The sequence below is a fragment of the Microcaecilia unicolor genome, chromosome 10, assembly GCF_901765095.1.
Source record: "Microcaecilia unicolor chromosome 10, aMicUni1.1, whole genome shotgun sequence".
Classification (NCBI taxonomy): Eukaryota; Metazoa; Chordata; class Amphibia; order Gymnophiona; family Siphonopidae; genus Microcaecilia; species Microcaecilia unicolor.
This window is the reverse complement of record NC_044040.1, coordinates 167,494,548-167,508,260: the sequence shown is the minus strand read 5'-3', so window position 1 is coordinate 167,508,260 and position 13,713 is coordinate 167,494,548. Positions and strand designations below refer to the sequence as shown.

At 42.5% G+C, this 13,713-nt stretch overlaps 1 protein-coding gene across 1 annotated transcript in view; it reads right to left on the bottom strand.

Annotated features, from left to right (window-relative positions):
* Nucleotides 1-13,713, bottom strand: part of LOC115478348 (guanylate cyclase soluble subunit beta-2-like) — a 45,215-nt gene that overhangs the window by 16,340 nt on the left and 15,162 nt on the right. Inside the window, exons 9-10 of the mRNA XM_030215653.1 lie at nucleotides 11,799-12,015; nucleotides 2,083-2,403 (exon numbers count right to left, since the gene is read on the bottom strand). Of these exons, the coding sequence (XP_030071513.1) occupies nucleotides 2,083-2,403; nucleotides 11,799-12,015 (538 nt within the window). The remainder of the gene's footprint in view (nucleotides 1-2,082; nucleotides 2,404-11,798; nucleotides 12,016-13,713) is intronic.

Below are 13,713 nucleotides of genomic sequence, written 5' to 3'. Positions count from 1 at the left end.
AAGATTGTCTATGGCGATGTCCCGGCATATATGTATGACCTCATAGACCTGCCAACCAGAAACTCAACTAGATCATCACGAACATACTTAAATCTTCACCACCCTAGCTGCAAAGGTCTTAAGTACAAATCAATTTATGGATCCAGCTTCTCCTATATAAGTACACAACTCTGGAATGCACTATCAAAAGCCGTAAAGACAACATACGACCACCTCAGCTTCCGGAAATCACTAAAGACCAACTTATTCAAAAAGGCATACCCTTCTGATCGAACTTAAATACTTAACTCAGCAATACAACAAACAAAAACTTATAATGAACACATTATAACCCCTCTTCTCTATGATTCCCTACTGTGTTTGTAATATATTTATTTCACTGACTATGCCCAAGACGTGGGCATTTACACCAGGTTTTAGCTGGCATAAATGGTTGCGCCTACATATTAGTCACAGGATGGCCACTACATGTATTCTATAAACCATGTCTAACTTGGTGATGTTTATAGAATACCGCTAAGCACAGTTTTTTTTGGGTGCTGATTTCTTTGGTGCCATATATAGAATCTGGCCCAATAAGTGTAACACACTAGCTGACTAGTGCTTCCACGCCCACTCTCTACCCATGCCATGCCCCCTGAGAAAAAATTCTGAAAAGTTTGGTAACATATGGTCTAACACACAGAAATAGGCAAACTACTACAAAACCCTTAACACAGTCACTTACTGACTGTATCCAATCGCATGTTAACCATGTATTAAGGGCCAGATTCTATATATGGCACCTAAAAAATCCATGCGGAAAACATTTCCGCCTAAGCGTATTCTGTAAGCGGCACCTCGATTTAGGTGTGGTATAAAGAATACACTTAGTTGCTATCCTACACCCACAAAAACATGGCATAAATCCTGACATGTAGATTTAAGCGCAGAGGACCATATTCTATAACAGTGCGCATAAATTTTGAAACACCCATAAAACACCCATTTCCTCGCCTATAACCACACCCCTTTTTGTCTACATGCTTAAAATTTAGGCGTGCTCTGTATTACAGAATACGCTTAGTGATTTGTGCGTGTAAATTCTAATTACTGTCAATTAGTGCTATTCTTGCTTATTAAGTGTTGTTAACAATGCTAATTGGCTTGTTAAGCTAACTACGTTTTGCACGCTGCTATAGAATCTGCTTGCATTTCAGTACAGAACGCTAGGCGTGCTATATAGAATCCGGGGATAAGTGCTTAACGCCTGTTAGTAAAAGTTGCTCCATCCACAATAGCAATGCTATTGTTTACAGCTTCTAAAATTTTTCATGGTGTTTAAGTATAATCAGAACTTCTGATTTTTAGTTAAAACCAATAAACCCTAACGATTTAACCTAACCAAAGCCTGCCCACATGATTCTTATTGACGATTGCTATACATTGACCATGTTTCCCATTATCCTTATTGCTACCCCATATCCATTCTGCTCCATCTCCCTACACCTACCTCCCAACGCTCAATTCCTTCTGCACCCAATTCCTCCCATGTTCAATTTACTTATCCGTTAACCCCATTAATATTGCGTTTACCACAAATTGTATATTCTTCTTACGACTTTGTAATTCTTTAAATTGTTACTATGTAAGCCGCATTGAGCCTGCCATGTGTGGGAAAGCGCGGGGTACAAATGTAATAAATAAATAAATAAATAAATAAAATAAAAGGATCTAATTTTCACATTGAGGTAGTTGGTTTTAATGCACCCTGTCCCTCAACTGTCCTGACTCAAGGACCTTTGTTATAGCCAGAAACCTGAAGAGGATGGGGCTACCATACGACCTGGAGTGGAATGCATGCTTACTCTGTCCCTAGCCTGTGTCATTTTAAAGTGTTACCACTGCTGCCACCACCAGTGGACCTCAGACCTTGAATCAATAGGAAAGTTCTATAGGTTGTTAGGGATGTGCTGGAGGGAGGAAAGGAGGTTGAGGCTGTGCTAGAAAAAGGAAAGGGTACTGATGCTATGCTGAGGCGTGGAAAGCGTGCTTTGGGGTTCTACTGGGAGGAAAGGGTTTGGGGGGCTTGTATTTATTCACCTGCCTCAACTCTTTTCCCTTCTTTGAGCTGGTTGGCCACATGCTTTGGCAGCATAGCGTAGAGAAGAGCTTCTGTCTTCTTCTTTTCTTCCTCCAAATGCTTTGACAGAATCCGTAGTTCTTCTTTCTTCCTTTCTAGTTGATTGGACAACTCCATCTCAGCCAGCCTTTGCTGGTTAAGAAGAATCAGATCCCTTGTAACGTCATGAGGAGCAATGTCAGAGATATGCATCTGCCTCTCCTCCAATTCATGTAAAGTACGCAACAAGGGGGAACAAAGATACAACATGCACTGCAAAGGCTCCATCCATATCATCTGACCTGGGGGGCAGAAAAGCACAAAGGAGAGAGACATAAATATTCTTGTTGTATGATCTCTGTAATGCTAAAAAGAAATGGATGTAGTCAGTCTGGACATTGTGCAGTTACTTCCAATCTTATAGTGCTTTCAGTAACTGTAATACATGCAAAGTTCTCATTAGTTGAAGCAGTTCTAGAAAAATATATTTTGATTTATCAGTAGACAGTTAAAATAGAATAATCAGATTCAAAAGGTAGTTTTTTGATAAATTATTGTGTCATAGCAGTGATTTGAAAGGTTGTACACCACGACTGACTCCCTCCAGACAGTGCTCCCACCATCCAATCAACCCCTCAGACAATGCCCCTAGCATTTTCTCACCCCTCCAACAGTGTTGCTAACATATGATTACCCCATTCAAAACCCCATCCCCCAAGATCCAAGCCTCCTTCCACCCCACAACCTCCATCCAGTGCAGTAATTGTGTGCCCTGTGCAATAAATGCAGGGCAGATGCTAAACATCTTACATTTAAGGCAAAGGCTTTACTGTTACCTCACATTAAGTTTTGCGCAAATATGTGCTGTAATGCAAAAACTACCACAATTAAGTAAAAGAGTCTCTTAGTTCATTAGCTACACTAAGCTATGCAATATGATTCTTCTATTCCACTAAGTTCAAAAAAGATTCTAAGCGGATTACAAACACCCAGCTTAAAAAATTTAGTACACGAAGAATTAATTTAGGGCTTTTTTTATCAAGCCACGCTAGTGGCTCTCGGTGCGGCAATGCCAACAGAGCCCATTACTGCACCGGGAGCTGCTAGCGCAGATTGATAAAAGAGGCCCTCATTGCATATGAACCTATGTGTGCAATTGATCTGCATCAATTCAAAAGTTCTAGCATGTGAAAAAGCTTTCAAAAACTGAGAAAAAAATCTTAAAAAAAAAAAAAATATATATATATAAAAACAAATCAAAACTTTCTCCCCTATGTGCATCCTTAAACATTCCCTTTTGTATTCTTAGATATCACTCAGGAAGAGGTATTAGTTTTTATAATTCAGAAAGTAACTGGGTCCCAAACCTGTCCTTAAGAACCACTAGTCAGTCAGGTATTCAAGATACCTGCAATGAATATGCTTACAATAAATTTACATACAATGGATGCAGTGAATGCCAGTCTACCTCTTGCATATTCACTGTGGATTTCCTGAAAAGCCAGCTGACTAGAGGTTCCCAGGACAGTCTTAGAAGCCACTGCTGTAAGCCAGTCTGGGTGCTCTGGGGCAGACCTTCATCAAAACTCCTGGAAGGAATCCCAGTGATGCATATAAAGGATGAGCAAAGCATCAATAACCAAAATACAGGCTTGAGGAAGAAAAGTTTTATAAATAAGAAACATAGCTATAATAAAAGCTATGAACCATTTTAATTTGTATAAATTGCACAAAATGTAAAAGAATAAAATATTTTAAATCAAAAAATGAAGGGGGCCAACAGATACGACTCAAAAGGAGCCAAGAAATTAGCAAGCTGTGATTCTGAGCAACAGAGCCATTGCTGTCATTTCAAGCTGTTTTTGGGCACTGCACACACTGCAAATCTGTGTGTTTTGAGTATCTCTCACGCCCCCTCCCCTTCAGAGACCATCTTCCACACTGATGCTTTTCTTCCATGCCAATCTGTTTTTATCAAAGTGAAACTATCTGCCCTTTTGGCTTCATTTCTATCTTCCCAAAATACAGGGAAGGCTTCATTAGACTTGTGCCAAGAGCTATGATGAAACATAATAGTGATCCTGCTGCAAACCTTATATTTAAAATCAAGTGGGTATGTCAACAGAGTTCACCAAAAACTGGAGGAAAGAGGAATATTGCTACAGGAAAGTCTGCAAATTTAAGATCCCTAATTTTACAGAGTACAGAAAAGAAGTGCGTGAGTGAAACAACACAAGAATCCCCAGTTTCTTCTATAAAGGGTGCCCAAATTTGGGTGTGGATCCCAGATTCAAATGCAAACTAATTAATTAATGAGCCATTAACAATCAATTATTGATGTTAATTGGCACTAATTAGGACTTATGCACAGATCTGCCTAGGCCCTATTCTATTACACTGTGACCCTGATTGTCAATTTCCCTATGCTATTCCAAACAGTGCTGTAAAATTAGTGCAGGGGCAGCATGGGGAAATAAAGCCCCGATGATCTGAGCTAATAGCATGCAAATTTAGGCACACTATTAGCTCTGATCATTGGGGTACTTCTGTAGGAGGATTGTGCCTGGGCATGCACCCAAGGCACAATCCTCCTGCAGAAGTTGTTTGACAGGTCCAGGTTGTCAAAAAAACAAAAAGCCCAGACCTGTCAAACATTACCAATAGTAGAGTAGCCCTGCCTAGTGCATCCCAGGATACACTGGGAAGGGAAAGGCACCGCCATTTTCGAGACGGTGCTGGAAGGAAGAGAAAGTGCTACTTCCTCCTCCATCATTGCAAGGTATGGGAGGGGTTCTGGGGACGCTAAACCACCAGGGCAGGTGGAGGTGGGGGTGGGGGTAGGATTGTCCACTGGGCCACCAGGGAGTTTTGTTTGGCATCTCAGGGGTGGGGAGGGAGGTGGAAGGCCACTGGGCCACTGTCACAACTGTCAGGAATGGTGAGCCCTTGGACCAAAGCCAGAGCTTTGGCAGACAAATCACCGGAGCTGGCACAGGCAGGAATCAGAACAGACTAGACTAGGATAAACTAACAGACTCAAACAAGGCAGGACAGAGGTAACTAAACACAATGGACAACACAAGAACCGGATCCAGACAAGGCAAGGAAAAGAAGGCAAAGGGCCAGAACTGGAACCCAGACAGGACAAGGCAAGACTCGGAACTGGATTAAAACTGGGACTGGGACCCAGAAATGCAAGACAAGGCAAAACATGGAAGTAGATTAAAACTGGGTCCAGAAAAGGGCACAAGGACAAGAAGGCAAGGACTGGATCCGGACAGGACTAGACTGAAAGAGAAAAGACAAAGCACATCTAGACAGGCAAGACAGGGTAGGAGCTAGGCAACAAAAATAACAAAAGACAATAAACAAGGCAGGAATAGGATTCAGCATTCTCGAATAGGCTTGGTTGGAACAGGATTCAGGATTCTTGAACAGGCTTGGCTGGAACAGGATTCAAGATTCTCAAACAGGATTCAGGATTCTCAAACAGGCTTAGCTGGAACAGGATTCAGGATTCTCAAACAGGCTGGGCTGGAACAGGATTCTGGAACAGACTTGGCTTGACTGGAACAGGATTCTGGAACGGGCTGGAACAGGAATCTGGAACAGGCTGGAAAAGGATTCTTGGCTTGGCTAGAACCGGATTCTGGAACGGGCTTGGCTTGGCACCGGATTTTGGAACAGCTTGGCTTGGCTGGAACAGGATTCTGGAATGGACTTGGCTTGACTTGACTGAAACCGGATTCTGGAATGGACTTGGCTTCGCTGGAACAGGAGTCTGAAACAGACTTGGCTTGGCTGGAACAGGATTCTGGAACGGGCTTGGCTTGGCTGGAACAGGATTCTGAAAGGGACATGGCTTGCAGAGAGCAGGGACAGAACTAGCTCAAACATATAACAGGGCAGAACCTGGCTCAAACACACAACAGGAACAGAACTTGGCAGAAACAGAGCTCAAGAACCAGGAAGCAAACATAGCAGGCAAAAGATTAAGCAGACTAAGGGAAGACAAACAACCAAAGAAGCAATGTGCTTACCAGCACCCACAGCTGGAAAGGGAAAGGCCAGGCAGACTGAGAGGCAGCAGACACCAAGGGCAGGGTGTGGCTCTAGAGCCAGGCTTTCAGGATCAAGGTACAAAAGCAAACACACAGAAACAAAGCAAGCATTGAAACACAAGACTCAAAGAAACACAGAACAGACCTTCAGGAGTAAAACACTCAGGAACAAAGCCAAGCATGGATATGATCTAAACAGGTAACACAAGATTAAGAGACCTCATGCAAAGGCAACGTAGGAAAGCTCCCTGAGTCCTTATAAAGGAGTAGGCTGATAATGTCACAAGTAGGAAATGAAGCAGAAGCAGGGAGACCAAAGTGAGGCTTGGCTAATAGGAAGAACAACAACAGGAAATGAAGCAGAAGCAGGGAGACCAAAGCGAGGCTTGGCTTACAGGAAGAACAACAATAGGGAAAAAGGCAGACTGGAGAGGTCACAGAGCTAGATACAGAGAAACAGTAGGTCTGAACACAAGGGTACAGCCACAACCGTGACAGCCACCAGGGAAACTTGTCTGAGGGGGTTAGGGGGATGGAAGTCCACTGGACCTCCAGCCCCTTGCATGCAGAGGGGAGGTGGGGGGACTTCAAGCATGCAAATGAATGCTGAACAGGGCTCCCCATTCCTCCCCAATGCTCCACAAATTCTAATGCCAGCTCCGAGCTGGTGTAGGGTTTGCAATGGGAGCAGCGCCAATGTTTTGCGACCTGCCCACAGAGCATTGGGGAGGAATAGTAAATGCTCTGTTTAGCATGTATTTTCATGCTTCTTGCAGTCAGAGCCTGTGAGCGTGTTGTTTCATGTGCTTGCAGGCTCTGATCATGGGGCAGGAGCAAACGCAGGTACTAGTATGGTGCTAATAGCCTCTAGCGCCCATATCTGCTTCTGATCATCTGCCCCTGTGTGCCTAAATTGTCTCTCGAACAATTCAAAAGTGGGCACAGCCAGTAGAAGGGCATGGGCGGGTTAGAGGTGTTCCCAAAATTTAAGCACAATGTTATAGAATAGGGTCATTTACACACACAACAGCCATTGGTTGTGTGCCAGCATTCACACCATGTTTCAATTAAGTCCTCGCACCCAAAATTGGGCACGGGAATCCATGCTAATGTTACTCCACAAAGGTTGCATAGTGCTAAGCAACCTTTATAGAATTGGCGCTTGAGACGGATCTTCCCAGTGCCTAACTTTAGGTGCCATTTATGGAAGTCCCCCTGATATTTATATGCAGAAAAAAAGTGAAGAGTCTCAGAAGGGAACAGCTGAATAGCTGGTACAGAGAAAGAAAGACTGTTTGAAAAGAAGCATCAGAAGAAAGGCTGATGCACAGGAAGAAGGAGAGGATCCAGAAAGGAGAAAGGGATGATGCACAGAGAGAAAGATGGACTCCAGAAAGGAACATCAGTTCAAAGGTCGATGATAAGAGAGAAGGAGGCTCAAAACAAAGTATTAGAAGGAAGGCTGAGGTAGGGTTACCATATTTTGTCCCCCCCCCCCAAAAGAGGGCACATGCCCTGCCCCTTTCACACCCCACCCGCCCCTTTGATGCCCTCACTCCACTCCCTGTCACATTTTCCCCTCCCCCATGTCACACACCCCCATCACTCCCCCTCCCCGTCACCCCCTCCCCTTACCTTACTACTGCCCTGGTGGTCTAGTGACCTCTTCAGGGCAGGAAAGAGCCCCCTCTTTCCTGCCCGCAGTGCTGCCTTGCATGCATCCTTCCTGTTCGTGATCTCGGCGCCAATTCAAAATGGCCGCAGAGAGTTGAAGTCCATATATAGAAACATGTGTTGGGTGGAACTTTTGAATGGGGGTTGGGGTCTGCAGGGGTCTTTTGAATGAGGGGTATGGGTCCTTGGGAGCTTCTGATCAGGGTAACAGGACCTTTGGGGGGCTTCTAATTGGAGGGTCAGGATATTCTGGGTGGGTGTGGGTATGTTCAGGGAGTGTTGGTGTGATTGGGGGGGGAGTAAAGAAACAGTACTGTGGTTCCTTTAAGATATAGCCCAGCAGCATTGGTCCACATCTGATGCTCCCAGGCCACTGGAATAATGCTGTGTGCGTGGTGACTTTCAAGCAGCATTATTCATTTACCATGGGAGGTAGCAACCTGCAGTACTGACATATCACAAGTTGGTGACTACCGTGGTAAATCAAGATACGGTGAAAACTTGTCTTTTACCACACCATGAAAATTCCTCACCCTCCACCCCTAAAACTGAAACAAAAACATTCTGAAGAAAAACTTATATGAGGATTCTGTACAATACAATCAAAGGGCAGAATAGCTACCTTGCATATAAGGAGAATTTGGGAAAAAGCAAGCATCAAAGTTATAGAATTCAAATCATGCTGACATTTATAGAAATGGTAGCCTATTCCTTATACATCTTTTACAATATGCATTTTGAGTGACATTCTCTGCCAATATTATGCAAAACACAAACACACATTGCTGTTTTGAGAGTTCTGTAATTAGCAGTCTATCCAACTTTACTCGATGAAAGCAGATGATTTGATCTCAGCATGTGGAAGACATGCAAATTCAATTTGGCAAAGAATACCATATCAGTAAAAACAAATGTACTGGCACAGTCTTCCTTGTGGTCTAACCCAGCACAAGATATATAAAAAAGAACTTCTAGTTGGGCAGATATTAACTTGGATTTATTCAGTCAATGAATTGTGACCCCCTATGAAGCAGCCAACTGGCAATATACATCTTTTATAACAAAAAAAGCAGACGGTACCCCCACGCATACCAACAAGAAAAAAGAAAAAACGGGGAATGACCAATTGAATTCCAACACATAGGTAACTTATTTAATGGTGATGGTAACCCAACAAATAGGAAGACCCCAACCCCCCCATTCAAAAGTCCAACCCAACTAGTGCCTATTTGTTGGGTTACCATTAAATAAGTTACCTTTATGTTGGAATTCAATTGGTCACCCCCCATTCTTTCTTCGTTCTTTTGTCAGGGTCTGCAGATAAAGGAGCAAATTCTATAAATAGCGCTGAGAAAAACTGCATTAAGTGCTATTCTATAAACGGCACTGAAAGTTAGACACCGTTTATAGAATACACTTAGCGCCAGGATCCGCGCATAACTTTAGACATGAGGATATACACCAAATAAACCCTGGTGAAAATCCTCATGTCTAAATTAGGCACAGCGTGCATTAATTGTAGGAATACCCCTGATCCGTCCATGACTCTCTCATAGCTGCACCCTCTTTTTGGAGCCGCATGCAAAATTTACACGTGGATCCCCGCAACTAAAAATGTGTGCGTAAATTTCAATTCATACCAATTTGTGCCGATAATGATTAGCACCCAATTATCGAACCTAATTGCCTCGTTATTCAATTAAATTGCACACGCAAATTGGGTGTGTGCCCAAATTTGCATGTGCAATTTTAAGTGTCATTGTTTTATCTGTATTGATGTTGTCAGTTGATATTATTGATTTGATGTGTCTGTATATGTATGTGCTGATTTATTTATATTTAAAGCATTTTTACAAAAATACTTTATAAAGGTGCTTATTTTCGAAGCTCAGGACAACTGTCATCAGCGATCTACATCCCAGGTAGGTCTCAGGTGGGTTGCGGGTGGTTGAGGGTAGGGTATGGGGTGTGGCCTCTCTTTTGTCTACAGTGGGATTTTGTATAGAGGATCAAGATTCAATGGGGAGGGGGGTAGAGATGAGGATCAGAACTAAGGGGTGTCAAGAAGGGAGAGGAGTAGCCTAATGGTTAGTGCCGCAGACTGAGATCATGGGGAACTGGGTTCAATTCCCACTGCAGGTCCTTATGACCCTGGGCAAGTCACTTCACTCTACTTTGTCCCAAGTACAAAAACTTAGATTGTGAGCCCACTAGGGACAGAGAAAATACCTACATATAATATGTACAGCACTGTGTATGTCTAGTAGTTCTATAGAAATGAGTAGCAGTAGTAGTAGTAGTAGTAGAATTGAAGCTCAGAGAAGGAGTCAGAAGAGGGATCAGCTACTATGACTGCTTATGTCTTTATTAAGGGGCCCTTTTACAAAGCGGCAGGAAGTCCAATGCAGGCTTACTGCATGATAAAACTGAACTACCACTGGACCAACGCGGCTGCTGGTAGAAGTTTCAGGTTGAGCACATGCCATTTCCGGAGCTCCCCAGAAATTTTAGGGGAGCTAGTGCGGTGCTAACCCAGTGGTAAACAGGCACTGCCGCGTGCTGCCCGGTTACCGCCAGGATACTGCAGGAGCCGTTACTGCCACCTCAATGGGTAGCAATAAGTGCTCCCCACAACATGGGGAGTTATCTTACCGCACGGCCATTTTTTTGAGGAGGGTTTTTTTTTACCCGCTGCAGTAAAAAGGGCCCTGGCGTGTGGGGAAAATGGCCCCCACTGCTACTGCAGGGCCCTTTTTCCTGCAGCTTAGTAAAAGAACCTCTTATTTATTTATTTATGACATTTATATCCCACATTATTCTGAAAACAAGCTTGAGTTCAATGTGGCTTACAGCTTAGATTAAAAATACAAAGTTTGAATTTCAACAACAGAGAAGTAGTAAGATGAAGTGGCTGAGAGTAACAGATTAGCAAATAAACCACAAACTGTACATAATGATAGATTTACAAAACAGAAAAGAGACCAGATTATCAACTGGTTACTGTTATATTAACTAATGCATTGAATTCTGGAATGAATTGGTGAAGAAATGAGTTTTTAGCATTTATGAATGTCTATGTTGGTATTTCACCAACACAGACCAGGGGTCAGTTGATTTGCATGTACTGCTTCCATTGTATGCAAATTGATCTCATGCATATTCATTCTGGAAATCTTAAAAACTTGACTGGATTGTGGCTGTGAAAGGGACGTCAATGTCCTTGCTTTATTTCCGTCCATATTTTGACAGATTCTTTCTAAAAATGGATGTTCCTGCCGCACGTAGCTGGTCATAGACCACCACTTCACTGTGGGGTCCTTTTACTAAGGTGCACTGAAAAATGGCCTGCGGTAGTATAGAGACACGTGTTTTGGGTGCATGCAGAATTATTTTTCAGCGCACCTACAAAATATGCCTTTTTTTGCCGAAAATTGACATCCGGCACATCCATTTTGGGGCTGACCTACAAGCGCCAAATGCCACTTGGTGCGCATCCGTTATGTGAACCTGAAAATAAAAAACATTTTTCAGATGTGCATATCGGACGCGCACCAAAAATGAAATTACCGCAAGAGCCACATGGTAGTCAGGCGGTAACTCCATTTTGGTGTGCTTTAGGCATGAGTAGACGCTTACTCAGCTTACTAAAAGGGCTCCTAAGTATTTTAGAATGGGCTCTACATCAGCAGATCCTGTTCTGAAGTACTAGCAGAACGGCAGTCGTTTCTAAAATGTCATTCTAAATATCAAAAACAAATTGTATATTTTTATGCAAGAAGTAATATATTTGCTTGAATCTTCCTACCATATGCCTCTTTCCTTTTTCATTTCTAACCCAGAACATCCCAATCTAGTACGTCACTGTATCAACATGCGTAAATGAGACCTGGTCCTCTTTAGGACTTTGGTTTACATCATATAGACATTTTTGGGGAGGAGAGGGATTTTAAAGAGATGGGTACCTCTCAGTTCTAACATTGGACGGTGCTTCCAAGATTCTGGCATCATCTCTCTCTTTGTACGGAAAACAAATTGGCTGTTAATAAATTTCCGAACGCTGGAGATGGTGAAAGTCACTTCTGGATGTACAATGCTGAAGTACTGATCCAGACGAATGCCCATGATCTGAACGCCTGGTACAATCTTTTGAATACTCACTCCGGCTTGTTTCACCCTGAGCTTAGAATAACAAAGAAAGTGTATTACACTACTTGCCTTGCTTACTTCCAGCTACAGCTTGCTTAACCTAGAGCTCTGATTTTATCTGATCCTATTGGGAAATGAAAGAGAACACTACAATCTCCTCTTTTCAGAGCTGAAAGACCTAATTCAGCTCTCAGTGTTTTTGCAATCCTGTCAGTAATATTAATGAAATCATAGAACAACCCTGAAAATAAAGAACAAAAAAAATGTAGGAAGAATTCTTGTCAAAATATTCTGCCCTGTACCAATATCTAACATGATGGTTCAATCTAAAAGTTGCAGATTACTTTGAAAAATTATTCTGTAGTCATAACAAGCAATCAGATTGTCCATGTTACCCTGGATATAGATACATCTGAAATGGCTGAATTTGTCTAGCGCATATGCCAATATGTATCAATAATGTACTTTAGAGTAGTGGTCTAGTACTGTAGTGGAGGTTTGGTATGGGGTACCTATTCATTATGTATTTTATTGAATTTTATTACTTATTTTTAGGCTGCAGAAACAGACGCCAATGTGTGCTTCTCGTTTGGGTTTTACTAGGCGCATATGCAAAGGAGCCAAGCCTACTGCGGAACTCTTCTAGAATGTGCCAAGCACAATCCTCCCGCCGAACTCCCTAATGTTCAACACCACCAGTGCACCTATATTTGCATCTTATCAGTGTTGACCATTACAGCATTGTTCTTCTACAATGTTCCAATGGTATTTTTACAACGCTATTTGGAAAAGTGTCAGAATTTTGAGCATCAGGGTCATTGTGTGTATCTCAAAAGGGGGTGTGGCCATGGGAGGAGCATGAATGTGTCAGCGCATTCCGGAAATTTGCATGCGTAATTATAGAATACTGGGACAGTGAACCTAACTTGAGCACCAGCATTTACACCAGGTTTCAGCAGGCGTAAGCCTGGCGCACATAGTTAGGCACAAAATCTGAGTTTCAGCACAATTGTATTAAGGGTGGGCTCCCTTTTTTCAAATAGTGCTAGAGCCAATTTTTTCCAGTGCCTAATTTGGAATGCCATTTATTTGTTTGTTTCTTACATTGTATCCCACATTTTCCCACCTATGTGCAGACTCAATGTGGCTTACATAGTACCGGAGAGGCATTTGCCGACACCGGTGTGAACAAATACAAAGTGATGTTGTGGTAGGTAAAGTTCGTGTGGCACAGCCACATTAGGGAATCGAATGGGGTAGAGTTTCCACAGGAGTGGATGAACGCTAAATCCCACGAGCGAAGATGCAAGAAAATAAAGTGGGAAGTGGACCAATGACTTCAGGACATAGAGACTGAGATGGTATTCACGAAGCAAACTTTATTGTAGACTTGACAAAGTACTGTGTTTCAGCCACAGGCCTGCCTCAGGAGTATTTAACAGTATAAAAATGTTGTTTAAAAAGTTGTCCATCTTGGGTAATGCACCAAGAGGATTAACACAGAAATGTCCAATGCTTTTTTGTCTCCAAAAAACATTAAAGATCATGAAGAACAAATCTAGTGTAACGACAAGTAGCCTCTTTCTTCAGTTGAAAGTGGCTACTTGTTGTTACATGATCTTTGTTCTTCAGGTTAGTTTTTAGTGTTTTCTGGAAGTTCAGGTGGTCGTATGTCATATGGATTTATAGAATCAAGCCCTTAGGTTAGACTCCTAAATTTATTAGCATAAT